This window comes from Tiliqua scincoides, chromosome 1 (genome assembly GCF_035046505.1).
Source record: "Tiliqua scincoides isolate rTilSci1 chromosome 1, rTilSci1.hap2, whole genome shotgun sequence".
NCBI classification, from domain to species: domain Eukaryota; kingdom Metazoa; phylum Chordata; class Lepidosauria; order Squamata; family Scincidae; genus Tiliqua; species Tiliqua scincoides.
The window spans coordinates 15,271,492-15,293,540 of NC_089821.1; the positions used below are offsets into that span (position 1 = coordinate 15,271,492).

The 22,049-nt window shown below is 44.1% G+C and overlaps 1 protein-coding gene across 1 annotated transcript in view; it reads left to right on the forward strand.

Moving 5' to 3' along the window:
• Positions 1–714: 714 nt before the first annotated feature.
• Positions 715–22,049, forward strand: part of MAPKBP1 (mitogen-activated protein kinase binding protein 1) — a 127,754-nt gene continuing 106,419 nt past the window's right edge. The window contains exons 1-2 of the mRNA XM_066630881.1: positions 715–770; positions 2,269–2,632. Of these exons, the coding sequence (XP_066486978.1) occupies positions 2,516–2,632 (117 nt within the window). The 5' untranslated portion in view covers positions 715–770; positions 2,269–2,515. The remainder of the gene's footprint in view (positions 771–2,268; positions 2,633–22,049) is intronic.

The following is a 22,049-nucleotide window of genomic DNA, read 5'->3' on the forward strand; positions in this document are numbered from 1 at the left end:
TTGCCATACCTTAACGGGACCTCTGTGACTGTTGCCCCACCACAAGATGCAGTGCATGCCCCATTGGAACAGCTGCACCGGTACTGGAAAATCTTAGGGCCCAATCCTAGCCAGCTTTCCAGCACCTGGTACATCTGCAATTCAGCCCCAAGGTAAGGAAACCAATGGTCCCTTACCTTGGGGAGGCTTCCAAGACTGTTCCCCCCACTTCAGGGTGCAGTGCACATCCGGTTGGCATGCCTGCATCAGTGCTGGATCCTTATCTTGGGGAAGCTTCCAAGACTGTTCCCCCTCTGCATGGTGCAGTGCAAGCCCTGTTGGCATTCCTGCATCAATGCTGGACCCTCCCTTATCTTGGGGAGGCTTCCAAGACTGTTCCCCCCACTTCAGGGGGCAGTGCACGCTCCGTTGGCACACATCAGTGCTGGGAAGTTGGATAGGACAGGTCCTTTGCAGTGCAATCTTATGCATGTCTACTCATTAGTGTCAATGGGGCTTACATCTAGGAAAGTGTGGATAGGACTGGACTGTTAATCTCTCTCTCTCTCTCTCTCTCTCTCTCTGTCTGGGGACTGATTGAGCCTCTGCTGCCCCACAAGATTTTTTTTTTTTTGCTTTTCAGTTTCGCGGTTTGGCCTGCCGAGGCCACCGTAGCTCCAGAGGAATCTGGCTGGCTGGAGATCTGTCAGTGTGTGAATCCTGCGCCAGAAGGAACAGGCGATCCCAGCAGCAGCAGGCAGGGGCCGGAGCCGGAGCCGGAGCCGGAGCGCGTAAGTGGCGAGGTGGTTCCCTGCCTGGGGCTGGGAGAGAGCAAGCAGCTGAGCGGGGAGGACCTGAGGCACTGTAGCCAGCCAGCCTCTGGGGAGCAGACGTGTGTCCAGCCAGCCCTTGGAAGAGGGTCCTTGCGGGCGCCCACCAGCGAGCCTGGCATGGCCAGCCCTTTGGCTGTCAAGTTGCCCAGGCTGCTGCTGCTGGGGGGAGCCGGCCCTGCTCCAGCCCTCCCCTCCGCTGGCTCTCCCCTGCGGGAGGAACCCCCGACCTTCCCCCAGCCCCACTTCCCCGCTCCGCCCTCCTTCCAGCTGCAGCCCTGCAGAGCAGCGGCCACGCGTGCGAGGGAAGGAGGCAGGGCGCCCCGCCGCTCCGCTGGCTTCTTCCCTTCCTTGCTGTCTTGGGGGGATGGAGTGTCTGGACGGGCGCCGGGGAGGGAGGCTCGCCTCGCCTCCACCCGTCTCTCCGCCCTCTCCATCCACAGAGCGCCCGCCGCTGCCTCTTCTTCGCCCAGGTCACAAAGCTGGAGCCGGGAAGGGGGTTTAGTGGGAGGGAAGAAATGGTCCTGATGGGTCGGACAGCCTCCCGCTTGCCCAGTCCCCGCAGAAGAGCCCCTTCTTCCAACGCTGGCAAGGGCTGGCCATCACCTCCTCTTTCATTTGCGGGCAGGAACAGATTTTTGACCGCCAATGTCTCTTGCAGATCTCTGGGTGGGTGCAAGGAGGGGAGATCTACCTTCTGCAACAGATCTCTGAGTGGGTGGGTGGGTGCAAGGAGAGGAGATCTACCCTCTGCAACAGATATCTGGGTGGGTGGGTGCATGGAGGGGAGTTCTGCCCCCTCTAACAATCTCTGGGTGGGTGGAATCCACCCCCCTTCACCCCAGTTAAAGGTGAGGAAGGTTTTGAGCCTCAAGCCTCTTATAACAATCCTGGCTGGCCACGATTCTCCTCTTCTGAAATGAGTGTAGGTGTTCGGAAGAAGTGTATGGTTTTAGATTTCCTGCACTGTACACTTAAAATCTGGTTTCATAATATGAACTACCAGGAATAAGTTTTCTTCTTTTACTCATTGCTTATCCATGTGGCTTCTATTTCCTTAGGTTGCCATTTAAATACCGAAACAATGTGTAATGGGTGGTGACTCCACACTGTGAGGTGCTCCTCTTGGAAAGCTGCCCCTGATTCTGCCAAGAGATGGTCCTGTGTGAATCTCTAGTCTTGAATGACTGCTCCCCAGTCCTGGTCAAGATTTGACCGTAATCGTTATCTGGGAGAAAAGAGCATGTCAGGATTCTAACTTTAAATTCTGATATTTATAGCGTACTGCTTGTTATGGTTTCATTTTGCAACTGTCTAATGTGGCCACTTACATCTGAAAAGAAAAATTCCCACAAATCCTGATGAGATTCGTTGGCATTTGATCTGGGATGTTTGCCATTCTCTATGAGAGTAAAGTTTAAAATGTTCTTCCAACAAGTATAATTTTTTTCTCCCACAGGTCCACAATGATCTGGGCCTTTTGAATGGCTAAGAGAGACATCTGAACCAATCAAAAGCTTAAAACACCTGTGCCCTGAAGGAAGAGTCTTGTGAAGAAGTAAAGGAGGCGTGCCTGGAATCTGATGTCTCTTGAGAGAGATGTGAAGGGCAGCTATACTGGCCTCGGCTTCTCTGGTGTGTGAGCCAGTGACTGGGGTGGGGACTAGTGTTTGAGAGGGGGGTAGTGCTCCCTTAGCACAGAAGCTATGATGTCAGTTGAAGGTTCAACGATAACAAGCAGAATTAAGAACCTGCTTCGATCTCCCTCTATCAAGCTGAGGAGAAGCAAGCCGGGAAACAAGAGGGAAGATATTAGCACTAAGGTGAGTCCTGTAATTGGGAAGTTCTTTTTTTTGTAGTGTACTGATGCTGACCTGGTTGTGTGGGGAGATGCGGCAGGAATGCTTCCAAATGCTCTGGGGTGGCCACTTCTGCTTTCCAGAACTTGTTGTATGACTGGAAAGTCACTTATACTTGGGTGCCCATCAGGTTGTATGTTTGTGCCATCCAGGAGAGACTTCTGACTAGGCTGGGATGGATAAGTGTAATAAAGCAACTTCTTCAAACAAAGGGGAGACAGGAGATACCCTAATCTTGAATGAGGAATTGAGCAATAAGTGACTGCTTGGTTAAAACAAGCCTTTGGAAACAACTTAAAAGCTACAGGCAGTAGCATAGCTAGAGGGGCTACAAAGCACTAAATTTTGCAGATGCCTCACTGCAGTGCAAGCCATGCAAATGGTCCCTCCCCTCTCCTTTGGAGCCATTCAGGACTAGAGCAAAATGGAAACATACACCCTCTAGCTATGCCACTAGCAATGGGTTTCTTATACCTCTGTGCTGTTCAAATGGAGAGATATAGCCTTTGTTCCCAACTCATTGCATCAATTGACACAACTGATTCATTTTAAGGAGCAGGATTAAAAATGTTGAGGGAAGACTCTTGCATTAAGGTAGCAAATCCTTGAGAGACTGCCAGCTGTCATAGTTGCACCCATTTTCCTCCCATGATTGGGAATTTAACTTGTGATGGTTTTACAACCAAGGATTTTCTTTTTCATGGTGACTTGTTGGCCCAAGAATTAGCTAGTACAGACACAGCCATGTCTCTACTTTCCTTCAGAGCGTGAGGTACTGTAAGTTGTTTGAAAAACCAGAGAAACCAGGTTGGTTAAGTGGGGGGCTTGGAAGCCCAAACTGCTGAGTATAGGTGCTTTGCTCTTGCCTAATTGTGTGCTGTAGGGGAAGAAGGACAAACAAGTTCCTCGATTTACCCATCTGTAAGTTTGTCTAGTTGTGTCTAATTACAAGTAATGAGTGCTTATATAAAGCATACTGCAATGCAAGGCATGTGCATTCAACAGGGTTGTCACCTGATCCTTTGCACGTTTTCTCAGAACCCATTCATGGTGGAATGGGATTTACTCAGCAGTAAGTGTGCATAGCTTTGTAGCCCCAACACACTGCGAATTGCTTAGCCACTGGAAATGAGAGGCTTGTGAAATGAAAGCTGAAGTAAGCACACTTCAGAGGTGCTGCTTTAGAGAAGTTGTGCAGTTGAAGTCATCAGGAGAAGGTGTTCCTTAACAGCAAGCTAACCAGAACAATGTTCTTCTTCCCCAACTGTATGTTAGTAAATGTGATATATTGACTTCCAAATGTTTTAGGGAAAGGTCTCTCTGTCCATAAACCATTTTAGGGTCACATTTTTTGTCTGAGTCATCACACATACAGAATTTCTTATAGTCTGAGTCTGCGGCTGGAGTGCATTAACTGATGGTGGTACTGACCAATGTCTAGTTTATGCTGAAAGCAATTATTTGAAACCCCTCCCACTGAAAAGCTTGCAAGCCTCCATCTGCAGAATCACTTTTTGTAAACATTAAAGTAGCCAGACTGCTTATTGTGCCCACGTGCTGTCAAGGCAGGTCTGGGTCTTAAGAACTCCTTGGTGAAGCGTGTGCTTTTCCAAAGAATTCTTTTGAAACCTGAGGTGAACTCCTGCTACTGATGCCTTGGTAGAATTTCTCTAATCTCCAAAGGGAAATCAACTATTTGTTCTACTCGCCTTCCATTTTATCCTGAGCTAGCAAGAGAAAGAAAGAGCTCAGAGGCACAGAGGCCTGTTCTTGGCTTATTCTTTCTTATATGGTAATTGTCTGCAAGACAATACCAGATTTAGGATGGAACTGAAGTCTAGTTCTCTTCACCTTAAGCAGAATAAATATGGGCAGATTAAGCATGTACAGATATTTTGTTTGCTTGATGTATTGTTAGAAGTTTCTTTGAGACAACTCTGTAGGATTTTGGTGATTAAGGAATAATGGGAATTGGGGAATAGTTAGTAAGATTTTAGTTAATTTTGAACAGAAGCACTTAGTAAATGAGGGCTGTTAACTGAATCTCCCCCCTTTCCTTAGCCCCTCCTGTACAATATATATGACCTATGCTATAGAATTATCTACTTGAGAAAGCAAGGACTAATGGCACAGTGGAAGCTACACTGTTGGGAAAGGGTCCCTGAAGATCGCTATGAAAAAGTACTACCTTCTCCTGGTTTCTAGACCTTTAGCCTCTTCTAGTCACTGCCACAACAATTCCTTAAAATGTGTTCTTTACAAATTGAAAGCCAAAAAAGCACAAGTCTTGTGGTGTGAATGCAGCCTACTATTTTTCACATGGTGAATGTGAAACCATTCATATTGCCCGCTAGGCACTGGGAATGTTGTTTCTTCCCCAAATCTCTATTCCAGGTGCAAAAGTGTGCTGCAATTCTTCACTTGGCCAAATAATACAGGTGACTGTGTGTGCTTGCACACGTGTGTAACCACTTCTAAGTTAACATGTGATAATTCTATTGTCAGCCTTCACACATCTCTGCCCTACATTCTGTGCTGGACCTTGGATTAACATAAGAACAGCCCCACTGGATCAGGCCATAGGCCCATCTAGTCCAGCTTCCTGTATCTCACAGCAGCCCCACCAAATGCCCCAGGGGGCACACCTGATAACAAGAGACCTGCATCCTGGTGCCCTCCCTTGCATTGGCATTCTGACATAACCCATTTCTAAAATCAGGAGGTTGCGCATACATATCATGGCTTGTACCCCGTAATGGATTTTTCCTCCGGAAACTTGTCCAATTCCCTTTTAAAGGCATTCAGGTCAGATGCCGTCACCACATCCTGTGGCAAGGAGTTCCACAGACCAACCACATGCTGAGTAAAGAAATGTTTTCTTTTGTCTGTCCTAGCTCTCCCAGCTTTCAATTTTAGTGGATGTCCCCTGGTGCTGGTGTTGTGTAAGAGTGTAAAGAGCATCTCTCTATCCACTTTATCCTTCCCATGCATAATTTTGTGTGTCTCAATCATGTCCCCCCTCAGGCGTCTCTTTTCTAGACTGAAGAGGCCCAAACGCCGTAGCCTTTCCTCATAAGGAAGGTGCCCCAGCCCAGCAATCATCTTAGTTGCCTTCTTTTGCACCTTTTCCATTTCCACCATATCCTTTTTGAGATGCGGTGACCAGAACTGGACACAATACTCCAGGTGTGGCCTTACCATCAATTTGTACAATGGGATTATAATATTAGCTGTTTTATGTATTAAATATTAGCTGGATTATGTGATTAATCTGAAATCCTGGTTTATTTTGCTGAAGATGATCTACTGTACTTTGAGAAGGTGATGATATGGAACTTAAAAAGTGCCAATCCCCATTTGTGAACATTGACACTTACAGCTCCCTCCAGCTCTCTCTTCTCTTTGAAACATAGTACAATACTTCAGTGACTGCAAAGTGAACATTAATTATTGCTATTCAAGGTAGCAATATTCTCCTGCTATTCAAAATTCTCCTGTATGACTGTGGCCTTGTTTGCTTGAGGTATGAAACCTGTGCTGGGCTATACCACTTCAGAGTGGGGGTTAACATGGTTGAACACTTCTCCAAAGCAAAACAAATTCCTGCACATTAAAAAAAAAAGTAAATGTAAAACCCAGTATGTTGGGAGAAAAGTGGTAGCCTAGGCTTCACCGTGACAGCTAATTTTCTGTGTGCAGGGATTTTGCGTGTGTGTGTTCAATCACATTGAGCTTCAACCTGTAGTTTGAAGTGGTACAGTTTAGTCGACCAGCTCTTGAAATGAGATATGAGTTGAAATGCAAGCAAAGAGACATCTGTTTGGAATATTTGATGCTTTATACAGTATCTTGAATGTGTATGATTTCTTAATTTACTGTTTTGTCATGAATTATGGCTAGGGACAATAGCTAATTCTGTATGGATATACTGTCAGCTTTGCAACTAGGAAAACTATTTTAAAAATAACATTGTCTGTTCACAACTAGGATATTGCACCTTTAGCTTTTCACACACTGACAGATCTTCAGCCATCCACCATTCCGAGTGCGATACCATAGTCTTTCAAGACTGAAGGATGCCAACAAGGATAGAGCTGGGTGAGTAACTAGACCCAGGAAGGAATGTTGTGGGTGATTGAGTGGCAGCAGCTTCTATTGTTGATGGTGCAATATATGAATTGTGCCCTATTGAGAAGGATGTCCTCTAATCCCAAAATCTTTCCCACATTCTTCTAATTCATCAAAAAGTGGAGTGGTTTGTGAATTGGGTACCTGTTTTTATCAGGGGAAAACTAAGTTTGGCTATTTGCTAAATTCAGGTTTAACGTGGCAGGATGTGGCTTGTTCCTTTCAGGCCTGAAGGGTGCCCTTCAGGCTTGTTTAATCTCAGTTGACTTTGTTTAGACCAGTGTGTGTGTGTTTTCTCTCTTCATGTCCAAGCACTGAGGCTTGTTTAGAAAAGGATGCTGAGCTGCTTCCTAATTAATGACTGGACGATGGTGGCGAACTTCCCAGTCAATGTGGTACCTTCTTTGTCTTCGAGAGGTTTTTTGGAAGATGATCAGAGAAACCTGTTTGTGGATCTGAGGGAGGCAGGGAAGGAAGATGAAGAGCTATACTGGGGCCAGCTGGCTCTCGTCCATGGACCGTCCTGTAATCCTCTGAGGAGAAGTGGACAGGCTGAAAGAGGCCTACTCAGCTGAAGCCAGCTGAAGCAATGCACTTTGATGACTTCAGTGAAAGCAATAATTCTGCAGTAGGGGTACAGATATACAGCGCTTGTCAGATGCAAGAAATAGGTGGTGTGTTGTGACCTCTTCGGAGTTTGTTTTACAAGAGCCTGTGAAGTGTGTTTGCTCGAAGCAAGTGGATTTTCTGGAGAATACAGAATCTCATTTGTGTTTAGTGTTTCATAAACTGCTGCAGAATCATTGAAGTGGGGCTTTGTAGAGACAAATTCTTTAAGGCCATGACTGAGGTTGTGATTCAAACTTCAGTGAGTGGCGCATGAGGAAGATTCATCGCAAGGTCCAAAGACTTGCTTTTGAATAACAACACATTTCCAAAAGGCAGTGCATTTAAAGAGAGTTAAGAACATAAGAACAGCCCCACTGGATCAGGCCATAGGCCCATCTAGTCCAGCTTCCTGTATCTCACAGCGGCCCACCAAATGCCCCAGGGAGCACACCAGATAACAAGAGACCTGCAAGGCTTCCTGGGAATTGTAGTTAAGAACATAAGAACAGCCCTGCTGGATCAGGCCATAGGCCCATCTAGTCCAGCTTCCCGTATCTCACAGCGGCCCACCAAATGCCCCAGGGAGCACACCAGATAACAAGAGACCTGCAAGGCTTCCTGGGAATTGTAGTTAAGAACATAAGAACACCCCTGCTGGATCAGGCCATAGGCCCATCTAGTCCAGCTTCCTGTATCTCACAGCGGTCCACCAAATGCCCCATTTCGGAGGGATAGTTACACTAGGCAGTTTCAGCAAGAACAGTGTGTCATGGAAAGATGGACCAGTTTCAGCATAAGATTTTGTGGGCTAATGAGTCCACTGGGAAGTCAAATGGTTACCCTGCCCACATAGGAAAAGAAACATATATTTGTTCTTTTGGTACACATAGCAGGCTTAGAGCCCAATCCTAAACAGAGCACGCCGGCTCACCACCAGCGCGCGCTGTCATAAACATGCTGTAGAGCATGTTTGCAAGCCCTTGGCACTAGCCCAGTGCTGGAGCTAGTCCAGTGCCAGCCAGAGCTGAAGTAGTATCAGTGGAACACTGGACAGTGGAGAGGTAGGTGGGGGGAGGTGGGGTGCTGGGGAAGGGAGTGAGGCAGAAGGTAGGCAGGACCAGTGGAGCTCAGTTCCACTGGATCCTGAGCTCTGTGTCAGGCCTCACGGCCCAACATGGAGGCTCTTGATTCTGCACCCGCCCAAGGGCTGTCACAGAATCAAGTAGCCCCATTTTGCAGCTACTTTCCTTACCCGGGGGAAGGGGACAAATGTCCCCTTCCCCGAAGGAGCCGCTGGCGTTTGCCCCATGCTCTTAAGGTACCACAACAGCCATTTTTGTTGTCGTGGCAGTCCTGTGTGCTGGGTAGTTTAAGATTGGGTTGTTAGACTGCAGTCATATGCACACTTACCTGAGAGTAACGAACTCAGTGGGACTCACTTCTGAGTAAACATGTGTAGGATTGTGTCTGTTATAGGCACTTAACATACTGTTTGGTGGTTGCTGACAAAGTGTGTATACAGTAGATGGGAGGTTACAATGAACTTTGAATAGGTTGAAGAGAAAACGGAATGTCTTAAAATATTATACTGCCACAAGTAATTTGTTACCATAAGTTTATAGATGGCAGGGTGACTCTCTTGTTAAAATAATTCATTGACTAGTCCAATTAAGGTGACCAGATTTTCTGAGTGGGTCTCCAGTGAGAAAAGGAAATAAATGGTTGTAATGCAATGAAATACTTTTAAAACAAAACAGCTTCGACAGAACCAAATTTGTAACGTCGGTTATATGCATCAATATTAAATGCTAAAACTTCCAAGCCTTTCCATGGAGATAATTAAAGTAGTAGAACACTTAAAAAGTTTCAATTGTGGCTCCTCTGGCTCTTTTAATTCTGGACTCATGAAATTTGTTGTCCAAAGCTAAGCTGTCATGGTGATCCAGTTTATTTACATGATCAATAGGCTACACGGACGTGCGGTGGGTGAGGAGGCAGGGGAGGCAGTGCCTCCCTGCCAGAGTCTTTCAACAAGTGCCACCGCTGAGGGAGGCACGCAAGCACCCTATATGCTTTGTGCACCCTATAGGCGTGCACCCTATATGCTTTGTGCACGGGTTGAGAGTGCTTCCTTCCCTCCCACAGCGGCAGCACTTTTGAAGGACTCTGGCGTCCACCACATGTCCATAATTGGTTAACTGAGCAAAAGTGAGCTGAAAACAAGGAATAAAACCCCAGCTAGTTAGTGCTGGGGCAAAAAATCAAAACTTCACATATAGGCTAATGGGTTCTGAGCTGTCTGTGACAGATCAGGAGAGAGATTTTGGGGTGGTGGTGGACAGGTCAATGAAAGTGTCAACTCAATGTGCGGCGGCAGTTAAGAAGGCCAATTCTATGCTTGGGATAATTAGAAAAGGTATTGAGAACAAAACGGCTAATATTATAGTCGTTGTACAAATTGATGGTAAGGCCACACCTGGAGTATTGTGTCCAGTTCTGGTCGCCACATCTCAAAAAAGACATAGTGGAAATGGAAAAGGTGCAAAAGAGAGCGACTAAGATGATTACTGGGCTGGGGCACCTTCCTTATGAGGAAAGGCTAAGGCGTTTGGGCCTCTACAGCCTAGAAAAGAGATGCCTGAGGGACGACATGATTGAGACATACAAACTTATGCATGGGAAGGATAAAGTGGATAGAGAGATGCTCTTTTCCCTCTCACACAACACCAGCACCAGGGGAGATCCACTAAAATTGAATGTTGGGAGAGTTAGGACGGACAAAAGAAAATATTTCTTTACTCAGCATGTGATTGGTCTGTCGCACTCCTTGCCACATGATGTTGTGATGGCATCAGGCCTAGATGCCTTTAAAAGGGGATTGGACAAATTTTTGGACGAAATATCCATCATGGGTTACAAACCATGATGTGTATGTGCAACCTCTTGATTTTAGAAATGAGTTATGTCAGAATGCCAGATGCAAGGGAGGGTACCAGGATGCAGGTCTCCTGCTGTCTTGTGTGCTCCCTGGGGTGTTTGGTGGGCCACTGTGAGAAACAGGAAGGTGGACTAGATGGGCCTATGGCCTGATCCAGCAGGGCTGTTCTTATGTGCTTATTTACTTACCCAGGAGTAAGTCCCATTTACTATCTTTGTTAAAAGCATATACATAATAGCCTGTTCAAAGTACAGATCTGTCACATTTCCCCAAATGCAGTCACATACCATGGTAGCAACAAGTCTAATATATTAAAATTAAAATATTGAAATGAATGGGGAGCCACCTGAAACTGGTTCGTGACCCACATAGTGGGTATTGACCCATAGTTTGAGAAACATTGTTCTAGACTGGGGTGTCAAACTTGTTTCATACCAAGGGCCGAACAGCATTCATGATACCTGCTGCGGGCCGGAAGTGATGTCATTAGGCTGGAAGTGATGTCATTAAATAGTTCATAACCAAAAATAAGCCCTTTTTCTCACTTCGGAACTCATTAGCTGCAACTGACAGAAGAGAAAATACTCAAATCTTGATCATAGTTCAAGATATAAGAGAGCCCAATTTTTACGTGGACTGCCCTAACAGCAGTGAGTAACCTCAGCATTGCTCAGCAGCTGAGAGCATGAGGGCTGGATAAAAAGCTTCCGCTGGCCACATCCGGCTCTCGGGCCTTATGTTTGACACCCCTATTCTAGACCGTTCAGATTGTGATCTCTAATTTCTGGTGCCTGGCTGTTCTGAGACCTTGGAATTGAGTGGGTTTTAAACCAAAATGCATAAATATGAAAGCCTTGTTATTCCAACTTGCATCCTTGTTGACACTTTCATTCATGGATTAATGGGTTCATCCTCGAGAAAAGGAGCTGGGGCAGGGGAAGGTTGAAGGAAATAGAATTGGCTGCTGGGCAGAAGGACAACCTGGCAGTGACAATGAGAAGTAAAGTATTTAATAGATAATGGACTTGATACTTGTCTGAGAGACTTCAAGAACTACACTCACAACAGAGCCCTTGAACTTGGCTGTTGGAATGCTTTCAGAGCAGAAAGGAGTGAATTCACAAACGCAGGCATTGTGTCTATTTTATGTCTCCTATGCCAATGTTTCAAATGTTTGTCCCCTGCTGTACCACTTTGCATCATCCACCTATTGGAATTACCACCAAAAGTAACTGGTGATGAGTAACTGGCTACAGGTGATGATATCATCACCAGTTACTTCCAGATTGGGAGGCCAGATGCAACACAACAAACACTGGTAAGAGGCTCAGGATGGACAGGAGGGCTTTTTTGAGCACACAAAAAGCTTGCAGTGGAGCTCTGCCCATCAAGCTGAGCCTCTAAATGCTGCTTATTACATTGCATTGCTGGTCTCGCTGCTAGGTGGCGGAGGTCTGGGGGTCCCACGCATACCACCAGTCACCACCTCAAGTACCACCAGTAGTACAAGCACCACTAGTTGAGAAACACTATCCTGTACAAAACCTTGAATTTTGTGAGTGCTTTTTGGTCATGAAAGCACTTTCTGGTTGGTTGAGTCTTTGGGAATGATTCACATTGGAGGAATATTTCCTTATAATAAATATTTATAACCTTCCTTTCCTTCCAGGGGTGCCCAAGGCAACCTATAAAATCACTGTAAAAACGGAGCAATTAAAACAGTTAATACAGAACATAACTACAGATAAGAGGACCTATCCTACAACACTGTTGTTCTTTAATAACATACATTTGCATCTCTGGAACTTCACAAAAGCCTGGAGTTCTTCTTAGGTCCAGCTCAAACATTCAGCCTGCGTTTCGTAATAGGGAAGGGGGGAAGACTTGACTCTCTGACTCATGAACTTTACATGTGGTGTAGAATTTGAAAGTGCCTGCATCTCAAAGCAAGTGAGCCTTCCATGTCAGAGCTGAGGCTGCACAGAGCTAGGAGAGGACTATGCCACATCAGCAGCCAAACATTTTAAACTTCAAATTTTTCTTAAAGGCCATGCAGTTGCTACGTTCATGATGGTTGTAATGAGCAAGTGTTGTAGGAGAGCTTTTAATATGGCACATGCAGTCTATGGGCAGACTAAATTTTATTTTGACTTGGCTGAAATGCATCTTTCCCCAAAGTGGAGAACATGCTCGTGCCGAGCAAGGAGTTATGCTCACTAACAGCTTGAATGCAGAGAGCATGAATAATGCACCAAACTGGGTCATCGGCCACATGAATTCCAGTGGATTATTACTTGCAATGGTTCAGCCTTATATAATTATTTGTTTCCTGCATGGAAATTGAGTGTGGTGCTGACAAGCCCATGGCGGTCAAAGTAGTAACTATGCCTGTGAAACTTGCTTGTAGGCAATGTTCTCTGTTTTCCTTTCTGTTTCACTGTCCTCCCAAGGATTGTTAATGTTGTGCTGGGTTATGGGTGTCTGTTACAGTAAGATCCGGTATCCACTATGTCTTAAACACACAGTGTTTGCAATGTTAAAATGTCAAAATATGTCTGCTTTGCTTCTGTTTCTCCTGGGCTAAGTGTTGTTAACCTTCTCTGGCTACTGCCACATAGAAATGGCTATGCAGTAGAAACAGCATCATTGCTGTTTTTCAAAGCCAAGTGAGAGGATGGTGATGTGCATGAGTGAAAAAGCATGTTGGGTATTAGTTGGAAACATCTCCTAGCAGAGAGTAGGCTGCAGCGTGGAGGTAGGGTAGGACACATACCCTTGGAAGTAAGGTACAATCCCTAGCATATCCATTGAAAATGATCTTGTCAGGAGACTGGAAAAGATCCAGTAGCAAACGGCTAGATGCTTTCGGATGCTCACAAACAGGTTCATATAGGCAATGGTTATTCCACCAGTGACTTTGCCACAAGATCCGGTGCTTGGAGATAAACCTCCCCGTGCCTCAGAAGGCCTCCCAGATGCTATTTGTAGGTTTTCTGGGCTTTCTGGAAAACTTGGCAGTGCCTCCCAGTCATATCTGGAGTGTTTTGAGGAGGCCAGGAAGTCACAATCTCTGGAGGACTGGGTGTACTTCCCACATAAGTAATTGTGGTGCTGCCCCCATGGATTTCGTTATCTGAGGAATTCTGTATCCATAGGTAGTGGTGGTCCTGGAATGTATACCCCACGGATGAGGAGGGCACAGTAGTTCCCTCTCAATCTTAAATCTGCAGACTTGTGCATTTTGCGTTTTGTAAACTTTGTAGGGATGTATTCATCTCCCTGTGTTGGCCAACGATCCAGCATCCACATTTGCACAATTCTCTTTCTGAGAGAAGTTGGATGCAAAGTAGTTGTTGTTGTGCCTTCTCTTTACATTTACATTCCTTTATGTAAATTCTGCATGTGCCAATGATACTCTCAAACCAAATGAAAAAAATATAGGCTAGGAATGGTGGAATAGGCAAATCTATGGTGCAAAAGCAGAGTTGGCCACAGAAAGTATCAGCTTGCTTCAGCTGTACTGCCATCCACTCATTGGGATGGTTGTTCATGACCTTACTGTATATCGGTAGAATTACAAGGGTTTGCGTTACCCGATGCAGGAGACCAGCTCGTCATCCCCATGGTGGACCTCCTTCCATGCAGTGCACAGGGCAATGACCCGGGTGGTGGGCATATTGATGTACCATTTGCCCCACCTACTGGTTTTTTGGCTATACCTAAATCTGTAAATGATGGTATTATTCTTACAAATCGCGATTTTAGCGATTTTGGTCATTAGTGGTGTCATCCCGCAAGGGATGTCACCTTACTAACACCTTATTGGTTCCATGCTATGTCATAATAACATCTTATTGGCTCTTTGAAGAATCAGTCATTGGCCCATTTTGAGTTAAGGAAATGTACCTTTTTGTTAAATAAGACAGTTGCTTTTGTGTGTTCTGTTTTTTTTGGCCATAACGTTTGATGGAATGGAGATATTTCACTCTGGTTTTTTTATTGCATTCGTCTGTAAATTACGCATTGAATGGTATATAAGATGATAGTATTATTCCTAAAAAATGCAATTTTAGCAATTTTGGTCACTAGTGTGCATCGCTCCCCCCCGTGTGTGTCACTGGGTGTGGCCCGCACCCCCCTAGTGATGCCACTGCTTTATATATTGTGATTTGTGAACAAGTTTCTCCAGGTAAAACACAGATTGTTAGCTGAGGCCTATGTGAATTAGGGACTGATGTCCAGATGTTTTGTCCGCTACCAAATTTACATCTGTATAAACATGCCTTTCATGTAACATCTTGCCACACCACCTGTACTTAATAACCAGTACGTATTGCGTTACACTTGCACACTACACTTTCTCAGACGTTAGAGCTGACTTGACCTGCTTAGTTTGAGAAGTACATCAGATACCTTTAGACAATTCTCATGACTGCCCTGTTAGATTTATAACAAGGCATGATTGCCACATAAATATAATTTATAAAGAGTTTCTGTGACTTAAGAATATACAATTGGCTGCATTTTGCCTCTCAGATGAGCTAGAAAAAGCAAAACTTACAAAGGTATTTACAGATTTTTCCATTACAGGCGTCTCTCGTTTCACGTGGGGGTTACGTTCTTGAAAATCAATGTGTATTTCAAAGATGTGTAACGTAAAAATCAAAAGGAATACATACAAAGCCAATTGAACATGTGAAAGCACTGGGAAGTTTTACTGCATTATTTTGAGAGTTAACTTGCATAAATTAGGTTTTGGTATTAATTTTCAAAGCCTGCTTTTTCAAAAACCTGTAAATAAAACCCATTTACTGTACTATGAGAAGTATCTGAAATATCAAAAATGTATGAATTTTAACTTCATTCAAATGATGATGGAGCAAATACTAGAACTTCAGTGTTGAGTCCCTCAATACTTGAGTTCCACATTACATATATGGATTATGAAAAAGAGCTTTTCTGCAGTACAAATGTATAATATCTCATAAATTTAACCAGCATCATTTATTCTCTCATGCAATCCAGTTTGTTGGGGGGAGGGTGTATATGTGTAATGTGGCTTTGCAGGCTCTGAGATAAAGGGGATTTGTAAGCGCTGTAATGGAGTCAGGGGGCAGAGTTACAGCACCATTTGATCTGGATTTTACAAAATTTGATCTTTTTAATATGTCCAGTCTATGCTACCAGACAAGAGTTTTTGATTTATTAAAGACTGTAAACTTCATTTAAGTAGTGGTTGTACTCTTAGTTCTATCCGCCAAGTAAAATGAGGAAAAGAAAACCAATTTAGTAAGTTGGATTGAGAACTGAGAGGCTAGTCTCTGCTCATACCCATTTAGTGTCATGTAGAAAATTAAGCATTTTGTCTAATCTTCTGACTTATTGCTTTAGCATTGAGCTTAACTTAAAAAAAAACAAGACTATAGACAGTCTCCTCCAACCCAGGTCATCATTGTTTAAAACTGACCATGACACTCCTCCTTTGTTATAGGTTCTTCTTTTCTGCCTTTTCTCTATCCAGATGTTTTGAATATCAGGGTCTTGACTTACATGGGGCTACAAGTCCCATGGGATGAAAGAGAACATTTGTTTCTGTGGAGCCTTTGCAGTATTGCACAAAATTCAGTGCAGTGGAAGTCTGCATTGTCTAGTGAGTCCTACTGAGCTTTGATCTGTCTACCTTTCTAGCATTGTACAGGAAGACCTTAAATACAGTATCCATTAGTATCCTTAAATACAGTATCAATTGAATATGTAAAGTCTCTACAGAGATCATCAAGCTGTGATAAGGACATTACAAATTCCACAGAGGTAGCTATGTTTTGTTATAGGAAAAACCTGTAAAAGGTCTTGTGGCAACTTGAAAACTGATGAGTTTGTTGAGACATAAGCATTGTTGACTACAGCCAACTTCATCATAAGAGGGTTTCATCTCACAGAATAATCCAACTATAACTTCAAATATTTCTTTAGCTATTTGAATTCTTATAAACAGTTCCAAGGCATTTCCTAATAGCCTGAGTTGCTTCTTAACCTGGATCTTGGCATTCCTTTCTTTCCCTGCAAGTAGGAAGGGAGGGGGATAATCTCTTACCATTAATTCCTTTACTGTGCATTTGTTCCTCCTGTAGATAAGCTGTTGAGATGCACATTTTCTGAATGTAGTTGTTGGGAGGTTGAAAAGAGTAGCAGGCATTTGACTAGGAAAAATATGGAAGACCAGAAGGAGAGAGGTCTTTGAAAGGGTACTTATAATTTGGTTCTGTTCCAGTTCTATAATCTTTTCTGTCTCAAAAACAATAAGAATCCTATTAAATTGGATGAACATATGAAGCTACTTCTTTGCTCTTCATCTAGCTTCATGAGCTACTTCATCTAGTTCAGTACTGGCTGGTAGTGACTCTCCAGAGTTTCAGGTAGGGATTTTTTTTTTTTCAGCCCAACCTGGACCTGCAGGCATTGAAACTTTGACCTTGTGTATGCAGACCAGGTGCTCGCCTGCTTAAGCTATGGCCCTGCCCCATGGATCTTGGGAAGAATTAAACTAGGAGAGATTAGATCACAGGTATCAAACCTGTTTCGTATAGGAGGCTGAATAGCATTCAGGGTGCCTGCTGAGGGCCAGAAGTAATGTTGTTAAATGGGAAGTGACATCATTAAGCAGACGATGACCAGAAACAATAATTTTGTTCTCACTTCTCACTTGTTCTCATTAGCTGCAAGTGACAGAAGAGAAAAATATATAAATCTTGATCACATTTTCAAGAAATTGGAGAGCTCAGTTATCACATGGGCCACCTTTTCAACATCACCACTTCTGCCAAGGCATCAGTTTGCAGATTGGAAGTGGAGAGGTGCTTGCTCTGCAAAGGGATGCCTCAGAAGAAGCAGCACTGCTGGAAGGGTGGCCCATGTGATGATTGGGCTCTCACAGAGCCTTGGCAGCATTTTAGCCCTCTTGGTCTTCCTCTTTCCCCATAGCATTGCCTTGCCCTCTGAGGCCACCTTCTGTCTCTCTCTTTCTCCCAGTGCCTTAGCAGAAGCAGGACTGCTGAAAGGGTGGTACTGGGGGATCCCAGTTATCATACAGGCACTGCTGCTTTTGCAATGCTGCATCTGCTAAGGCATTGGGAGGGAGAGACAGAAGGAGAGCAGCTGGTGATGGTGCTGGCAGAGCCCAATTACACAGGCCAACACACATTTTGCTTCCTTAAATGTTACACCAATTCCTGGGTATATTTGGGGTGCTGATTCCACAAATGGCATCTGTTTTGCCCTGTCACGTCTAGTTTTGGAGATATAGTATAGCCTCTTTAGTGAATGGTTCAAGCAGCTTCCTCATGAGGAAGCCATGGTGTAGGCTTCCTCATGAGGAAACTGCTTGAACCATTCACTAATGACTCCACTAATGACACTGGGCTGTTCCCTAGGTGAGGACGATGCATCTCTCTCGCAGAGAGACATGTGAGCTCTAGAAGCTGGCTTCAAAATCGTTTCCGTGACAGCCTTCGGCTGCAACTCCTTGAGTTTCCTCTGTGAAGAAATAACACGTGAAAAATCCACGTGGATTAAACTTTCCAATATGTTCCCTCTGGAGGGAAAAACATCTTGGAATTGGCCCAGAGACTTTTGGGCTTGCTTGCTTTACTGGTTACTGTTTCCAGGAGGCTTAAAAGAACCAGGGAAACACCCCAGCCTGTGCCTCACCTGTTGTTGCCTTAAGGTTTGTTGGCAACAGTTGGGAGTGTTTTTCTATTTGGAGAAGATTTACGTTGGCACCCAGGGCCCTGGCTTGTTGAGAGGAACTGCAGTAGCAGGTTCTGTGGAGAAGAAAGTGTAAATACCACTGTAAATGCCTGGGTAGCATGGAGTGAAGCTGCAGGGAGAAGTCTAAGGCCTGGAGCGTGTTGTTTTTGCAGTACTTAATGCCAGGGGATATTTGTGTCTGGGTACTTTTGTGCTGGGGGAAGAGTAAAACCATTATTCAGTGTAAACCTCCAAATGAAATGGAAGAAATAAAATGAAATAAATAAATAAATAAAATGAAATAAAATGAAGAGCTTATAAATAAATCCATTTATAAAATGTTGAGGTGGATGGTTTTCCTCTGCCTAGGAAGACAGTCTAGGCAAGAAAGCCTTGCAGAATGAATACTTGACTGATTGGAAATTGAAAAATGGACACATACCAAGTGCAGCATCCTCCCTATCCCAGGAGAGGGAATATGTATGGAAGAGGACATGTGAAACTTGTGTTTGCAGGCATCTGGCCATGGTCGCCTGTGTTCTGTCTCGCTGCTGCTCTCTGTTCTTTAACTTTACAATTTTTTCCTTTTGGAGGGATGCAACTAAAGTATAATTAGCACCTCAAGATCAAAGATAATTTATACATGGAGCTCTTGCCCTTTGGGCTGACAGTGACAAAGTGGAACTTGGGCCCATTTGTTTACATTATGTGTATGGTGCCAGGATCTCTTGCAGTTCCAGTGGTGTTTGGGTGACAGAATCCTGTGAGACTGGGATTGCTGGCATCATGTGGATACTATTGAACCAGAACTAGAGATCAGGATTCTGATATTGACATGGTTGTATCCATGTCCATCAGGAATCCAATTTGATCCAAATTGGTTGAGAGATCTACCATGGATATACAGGCCTTTCATTTTCTTCACAGTTAGCAATAGCTGATGATACAGTATTCGAAATCCCTATGTGTGTCCTTCCTACCAATGAAATTTAAGGGATCTTTTGATAAACAACCCAAAGTGTGAAATATTGGAACAGTGAACTAATGGCTTTTCTGGATAAAGAAATCTGACAGATGTTCTCTCTTCCCAAGAACAAACAGTATTTCTGAATGTTGCTTTATTGGCTTGTTTGATAGTGTAATTCTAATGACATGGTTTTCTTAAAACTTTGTTGTCTCAAGCACCTGGTGAGCTAAACATTGGGTGCATATTTTTTTAGAAATAAGTTTATGGGGCTCTGTCCCTCTTGTAGCTCTTCCATACGAACTCACTTCTTATCATAACATGGGTCTGCTTGACTTGAAAGTTCCAAACACACAGTAATGATGACACAAGCTCAGGCTCTGTTTGTCCGTTTTGTGTTCCTTTTGATCTTTTAACAGCAGGTACATATTTGCATGGGACTGGCTCCAGCCATTGTTACAGGCAGTCCATTTTATACTGGTCTTCTGTCCATCTGCATGGCAGATGGAAGCAATAGCAGAGCCAGGTAGAAGCTATGAGCCCAATTCAGTGTTAGTTTAAGTTTGTACCTTTTTAACTCCTAAGGACTTTGTCCAATTTTCTGATTTTGGTGTATCCTTGTAATCATGCTCTGTGGTTTTGCACAGCTTTTCGTTGTTGAAGGAAGGAGAGCACTCTTCATTTAGCAGTTGAATGCTTCCTTCTGTGTGTCTAGATCAGGGATTGGCAATCTATGGCCCACCATCACCAGGTTATCTGGCCTGTGAAGATCTCCACTTGGGAGGTAAAGCCTCCTGCTCAATTTGCTCTGTACCAGAAAGGGAACAGCAGAGCCATCTGCCCAGGCTCGTGGAGTCCCTGTGCTGCTGCCCCCAAGCTAAGCTCTGCACAGCCATTTCCAGTAGCTTTGCAATCCAGAAGTTTGGTGATGACGTTATCACTGAACATCCAGCCCCTTTGCCAGAAAGGTTTCCTATCCCTGGTCTAGATCCACCACCTGTAGAACAGTACCAGTCTGTGGGCCACTGATTATACATCCAGATTGCAAAGTATGGAATAAGTTGTTTTTTAGCCCAAGAGTGCTTGAAGCAGCATACAAATCATTTAACAAACAAATACATAAAAAGAAAGCTAGTATCATAAAAAGAGGCACTGGTGTCACAAGGAAAAACACACAGTCTGCAAAAGGGCCATAATAAGTCATCTTGAGGAGCATTAAAGGCCTACCTATAAGGAGCATTAAAGGCCTGCCTAAAAGGAAAAATCTTTACTAACCTTGGAAAGAGTTAGACGTCTCCTGGGAGAGGAAGTTCCAAAATATGGCTCAAGAGAGCCCTGCCCCAGATACTCATCAAGTATATTTCACATGGTAGTAGGGGGCAAAGCCAGTCCCATAGATCTCAGTAGGCAGGTAGGATCCTGTGGGTCCTTTTAAACATACTGGATTCAAACAATTGGGGGCTTTAAAGGTGACATACTAATGAATTGGGCTTGGAAAAACCTATTGGGAGCCAGTATCTATCAAATAGCAGCAGTACATGCTCCAAATGACATTGAGAGATGTGCTGAATGTCTGTGGTTCTAGCAGATTGGAACAAAGGAGGTCCATAGACTTTATTTGACAAAGGATCTGAGAAAATGTCACCCTAATGCATTTATTTGGTGTGGAGATCTGTATTTGTTGAGCCAGATCACAGCCGATCTTCGTGGAGGGTGGCGTGAGAACTGTCATTAAATCCAGCTGAACCAAGACTGCAGGAGCTAAAGGGAAGTTAGTGACTGGCTTCACTTTGCATGTTTAAAAAAATATTTTATAAAGTTAATTCAAAACTTATGATGGCCATATTTCTCTGATTCCTCCTTCCACTGTTGTGTGCATTTGTTCAGCCTGTCGCTGATCAAAGCTTCCTCAGCAATTTGGTTTTAAAATGGCAAAAAGCTGAGCACTAGAAAACAAATGTGCATAAAGCTGTTCTGGGGTCAGGGTAGAAATCTGTCAGTGACATGCAGCTGCCAAGCAACTTGTTTAGCTTCTTGGTGTGGCGTTCCTGCAAAAGGAGGCACGGAAGCAGCTTCTTAGCCGAGCTACAGAAGTAACAGCATTTATGTGGAGCTATTTCCAACCACTGTGGTCTGAATGTATGTGCTCCAGTGTTGGATTACATCTGACTGGAAATAAACTCTGGGGCCTCTTTGTTTCTTTAACTGTTAACAATAGCTGTTTCTCATCATCAGTAGTGTTGGCACTAATAACGTGGGCCCCCTCGAACTTCTGTGTGTACAGGGAGACAGGACTGGAGATTTTTGGAAGAAGTAGGGCCTCATTGTTTGCGAATCACTTCTCAGCAGGATGTGAAACTCCAAGGATACATCCAGGCACCTTTTAACAAAACCTTAAAAACTATGTGGTTATTCTGGATATGGTATATCTATGTGAACACTGCCTGTGTTGAAACCTCATGATTAATTTGTGGGCTTCCCTCCACTTTGGCAGATCTAAATGACACACCCACTAAAGCAGATGCCTGAAAGTGCATTTGTACCATCTCCCCATCCCCATATGGTGTGTCTTTTCTTGCCCAAGAGGTGCCATTCATTCTGGGCATAGCTATTAGCCCCCATAGCCCCTTCTTACTCCAGTTATTTTCAATAACCTACATTTATGGACTGCTGGTTTTTTTCATGGCAGAGCGAATGTAAAGACAGCATGGCTAATGGGAATGTAGTGCTGAAATCCCTCTGATAAAGAATACAATCATGTAGCGTCTTACCGCATCGCGCCTGCTTGAAAACTTGCTGTATGGCAGCTCTAATTGTGTGGAGAGCTTCTGGCCATATGGTCAGCTGAACATTGCTACATGCCCATAAACACCAAGAAATAAGGGTGCTTAAGTAACCATATACTGTAGTGTTGTTTGGAAAGAATTTACAGCAGTTTATAGAATTGCATCACAGCCAGCAATAAATAATATAATAATAATAATAATATACAGTAT